The 4,867-nt window shown below is 38.8% G+C and overlaps 1 protein-coding gene across 1 annotated transcript; it reads left to right on the top strand.

The window, feature by feature from the left end:
• Positions 1-1,535: 1,535 nt before the first annotated feature.
• On the top strand, positions 1,536-2,480 carry LOC100764308 (olfactory receptor 2B6). The gene has a single exon (XM_027400005.1). It carries the CDS (start codon positions 1,536-1,538, stop codon positions 2,478-2,480), a length of 945 nt encoding a protein of 314 aa, XP_027255806.1.
• Positions 2,481-4,867: the final 2,387 nt, after the last annotated feature.

Here is a 4,867-nt window from a genome sequence, read left to right as displayed (position 1 = left end):
GAGACCAGCCTGGTCTACAAGAGCTAGTTCCAGGTCAGTCTCCAAAGCCACAGAGAAACTCTGTCTCGAAAAACCAAAAAAAAAAAAAAAAAGAATATTGAAGCATGAAAAAGTAATGACACCTCAAAATCATGCAGTTAGTGAACAGAATTACTGGTATTCGAAGGAGGAAGAAAAAATGCCTTTTATAAAAAATCAGAAAGAAATGCAGGGATAATTTACTCAAATATGGTGATTTAAACAAATATGGATTTAAGCATGTATTTATTTATTGTGTGTATACATATTTGTATGTCGCTGTGTGACTATGCATGTTAAGGCATGTGTGTTGATGTTAAGGACAATTTAAGTAATTATTTCTTTTCTTCCACCTTGTTTTACAGCAGGATCTCTCAGTTTTTCTGCTGCTGTTGTGCACACAGAAACTTCTGGCGTATTCTCCTGTCTCTGCTTCCTATCTTACTGTAGGAGTACTGTGATTACAGATGTGAGTCATCACTACCACACGTGGCTTTACTGTTTAATAATGTAGGCTCCAATGATAAAACTTGGGTTATCAGCCTTGTGCAGTGAGCCTTTTACCACTTGAGTTGTTTCCTGCCCAGCAAACAATTTAAGACAAGAATTAGAAAAACTGGTCGTTAATGTCACTTTTCAGAAGTGATTATATAAGGAAATGCCAAGACTTGAATGGGGCAACTGGGGTGGCAGACATAGAAGAACTTGGAGGCAGAAGGGAAATGTATGCCTCTGTATGTGTTGATAACACTGAGAAATTATAAATTCATATGCAGGTTATACAAAGATATAAATATTTGAAACTCTAGTGTTTCTCTAAGATTAAAAGTCCAAGTTTATATAGATGCTTTTAAACAGAACATTCATATTGTGCAAATATCTTAGGCTTGAAATGCTGAGCCCCTGCTCAGATGTTTTGCTTTCCTCTATGATGCGTTCCTTCTCTTCATAGGATGGGCACTACAACTTGGAAAGAACAAAAGAAGTCCTGGCAAGCCATCTTATCACCCAGGTTTTATGAAATGTCCCAGGCCCCATGAGGTTCCTGGCCTCATTCGCACTGTGAGAAAGATAGATGTGCCAAGGTGTCTCAGCTCTGCCTAAGACACAGATTAATTGCTTTCCACCTGCTGTCATTTGGTCAAGTGATTTGGAAGAATCTCTGTCTTCTCCAAATTGGTGTTAATCTGTGCTATGTTGTCACTACTAAATACCCATGTCATGTAGAGCCAATGGAAGCACTGCTGAAGCATTTTAAAACAAAATATAGCAAAATTCAGAGAATTGTTAACTTGAATTAACCAGTCATTAATTAAGGAACATTCCCTGGGTACATGGCTGATCTTTCAGTATTACAATCACGTTGACAAAACACTGTGCAGAGAAAATTGGAATTTTATCTCAGCATGAGTTATTTCTAATTATCAGCTGTTTCCACTTGACTGAGTGATGTACATCTCAAAATTGAAATTGGATATTTACAGATTGTAGCTAGAATTTTACCTATTAATACTAATATGTGGACCAACAATCAGAGCTTGATAGATGACTTCATCTTATTGGGATTTTCTGACCGGCCTTGGCTGGAGACACCTCTCTTTGTAATTTTCCTGGTGGCCTACATCTTTGCCTTATTTGGTAATATCTCCATTATTCTAGTTTCCCGACTAGACCCCCAGCTTGACAGCCCCATGTACTTTTTTGTCTCCAATCTTTCTCTTCTGGATCTCTGCTATACTACCAGCACTGTCCCTCAGATGTTGGTCAACCTTAGAGGGCCAGAAAAGACCATCAGCTATGGTGGCTGTGTGGCCCAGCTTTATATTTTCTTGGCCTTGGGCTCAACTGAATGCATCCTTCTGGCCATCATGGCCTTTGATCGCTTTGCTGCCATTTGCAAGCCCCTTCACTATCCTATCATTATGAGCCAAAGACGCTGTATTCATATGGCCACAGGGACCTGGATTAGTGGCTTTGCAAACTCTCTTGTTCAGTCCACTCTTACTGTGGTAGCCCCAAGGTGTGGACAGAGGATAATAGACCATTTCTTCTGTGAAGTCCCAGCCCTTTTGAAACTAGCTTGTACTGATACAACTGTGAATGAAGCTGAGCTCAATGTCCTTGGAGCTTTGCTGCTCTTGGTTCCACTCAGCCTCATCCTGGGAACCTATGTGTTCATTGCTCAAGCAGTGCTGAAACTCCGTTCTGCTGAAAGTCGATGGAAGGCCTTTAATACCTGTGCGTCACATCTGCTGGTGGTCTTCCTATTCTACTTCACAGCCATCAGTATGTATGTTCAGCCTCCTTCAAGCTATTCTCATGATAGGGGCAAGATCATGGCTCTGTTCTATGGCATTGTTACACCTACACTCAACCCATTCATCTATACTTTGAGGAATAAAGATGTGAAGGCTGCCCTGAGGAGGGCACTGACAAAGGAGTTTTGGGTCAAAACAAGGTAATAGCTAAAGAAAGATTAAAGAAGCAAGAAGAGACAGATTTTCCTCTCAAACAAGATTCTGGGCTTGGAATTGATGAGGAAATCATCTAACAGATGTCACAGAATTCACAAGAGTAAGTGGACCAAGAAGGAAACAATCAACTCTTGGTTAAAGCTATACTGCTCTTACGTAGGACAATAGATTCCTCATTGTTACAATAACTTTAAGGTATGCTTAAGCTGCAAGCAGAACTGAACACCGTGATTAAAGAGTTCATAAAACACCTTGTGGCCATACCATTTGTGATTCTGAGTCAAGACAACAAAAAATATAACTTTCTTCTTTTAATCCTGAGATTCACAAGAGGAAAAACAATTCCATCATAATGAGAGAAATTTTAAACAAGCTTTATTTAAATATTAAGTACTGCCCAAGATGAACTTTGGTCAGGACCACTACCTGAAATTTCCAATCACCTGATCCTTGGGTGGGTTGGGCTTACAGGTTAAATTTGGGTCTTACTTTCACCACTTGAATTGTATCCTGGGTCAAATCTTTTACTCTATGATATGTACTTACTTGTATTTGCATCCAATAACAATAAGCTTAATGGTCCCCAGATAGGAATCATCATTTAGTTATTGTATCAATGACCTAAGAGCCAAGAGTAATTAACAGAAGCAGAAGGGCCAAAGCCCTCAGAGTTACTATCTAGAAGGAGCCTGGAAAATGGTCATACACCAATCATTTATTTCATTTCAGGTTTCCTTTTTGTGATATTTCTTTGAGTATAGCCAGATTATAATCCTGAATGCTTTATATAAAAACATTTTTCTTAAAGCCGTGTAATACCCCTCTTCTGCATTGAATGGGCCAAGTTTCGTATCATATTATTGAACTATTTTACTTAGTGAACCTACCAGTTAAATAAATCTGGACCCACATTCCTGGTATAGCAATTGGTATCATAGGTAGCCATTTTGTCTCCTATGTCAGGGAGCTTCCTTTTAACTTAGTGTTTCACCCTTTTGGGGGTGGCAAGTGACGATGTACTCTCTTCTGTAACTACTTCCAGCTGAAACTAGGGCAACTTTGTCAGGGCCCAGGAAGGCTTAAAGGCTAGTCAAAGGCTGGGCAATGGATATTTATCAGAAGTATTTTATTAATTGATTCATCTGAAGAGACAGGAAGCAATCACATCAGCTGGACTGGCTTGCATCAGCTTTTATCAAAATCTGTAGTTCAACAATTTGCAGTCTGCAGGTAACTGGATGGTGTCTGTCAGCCAAGTGGAAATACATTGCAACAAGTATAGACTAGGGATAGAAGTTAAAATTTAGGAACTTAGAAGAAAAACCTTACATGTGGAATTTTAAGCCCATAGCCCTAGTCATTGGGGAAAGGGAGGAATCTCAAGACCAGGAGAGAGAGAGAGAGCCCATTCTCAGAAATAGATACCTGGGGAAACAGGATGTATTTATCTGAAGTCTATTTGACCTGTGACAGGTGGTCAGTCTTGTGACAGTCTTATGACTTCTTTAACTTACATGAAATTTTAGTTTACAAAGAAATGAAAGTTCTAGCTATTGCCATTGTATTTAAATCCATATGGTAGGAAAAAAACAGCTCCAGGTATCTGCAAAACAGTTGAAACAGATTTACACCTTAGAGTCACAGCAAAAGCTATGGCTTTGGGTTAAAAGGCATGAACTTTTTCTGTCCAGAGAGCCAGATACATGCTTTTAGCCCAATGAAAAGCACTTTTAACTCTATACTTAGAAGACAACCAAAAGAAATTTAAAATCTTGAGTTTATGTAGTCAGTGTTCTACCAGCTTATCAGAACTCCATTTACCAATGTTAAAATTCTAAATCTTTGAAATCTTACTATAATAATGGCATAGAAAGGGAAAGGAATCTGAAGCATTTTTATTTTTTATATACCTTAAATCATTTTCTGAAACCCTCCGAACATATTTAAGCTTTTTATATCCTCAAACCTTTACATGTCTCAGAACAATTTTTTCCATCAAATCATTTGCCAGAGACACAAGTAATCATTATTAAGAGCAGATATTTTAAAGCATGTTTCTGAAGTGGGAAGTTACACCTGAAACCTATTTATCTTTCAATATGAAGTCGGTCTGCCTTAACAAGAGACCTGGCAGCTTTAGAGGAGCTGACTATTGAACTACAACTTGGCTGCAGCCTTGGGGAAAAGAGCTGATTGTTGCTGCATAACTGACAAAGCTACAGTTAGCCGAACTATGAATGTCAGAGATGTGAGAAAGAAAAATTATAACAGGAAATATAATCCAAATTCCCCGTGTGCCAATTAAAATGACAGAGACTAGTCCATATTCCATTTTCCTAGAGAGTCATCCCAGGCTCCTGTGGTCTCCATGGCTT

The sequence above is a fragment of the Cricetulus griseus genome, chromosome 2 (assembly GCF_003668045.3).
Source record: "Cricetulus griseus strain 17A/GY chromosome 2, alternate assembly CriGri-PICRH-1.0, whole genome shotgun sequence".
Lineage (NCBI taxonomy): Eukaryota > Metazoa > Chordata > Mammalia > Rodentia > Cricetidae > Cricetulus > Cricetulus griseus.
The sequence above is the reverse complement of the archived record's forward strand: the minus strand, read 5'-3'. Positions and strand labels throughout refer to the sequence as shown.

Coding starts and splice junctions, on each gene's coding strand:
- LOC100764308 (XM_027400005.1), top strand. CDS start 1,536: ATGTGGACCAACAATCAGAGCTTGATAGATGACTTCATCTTATTGGGA.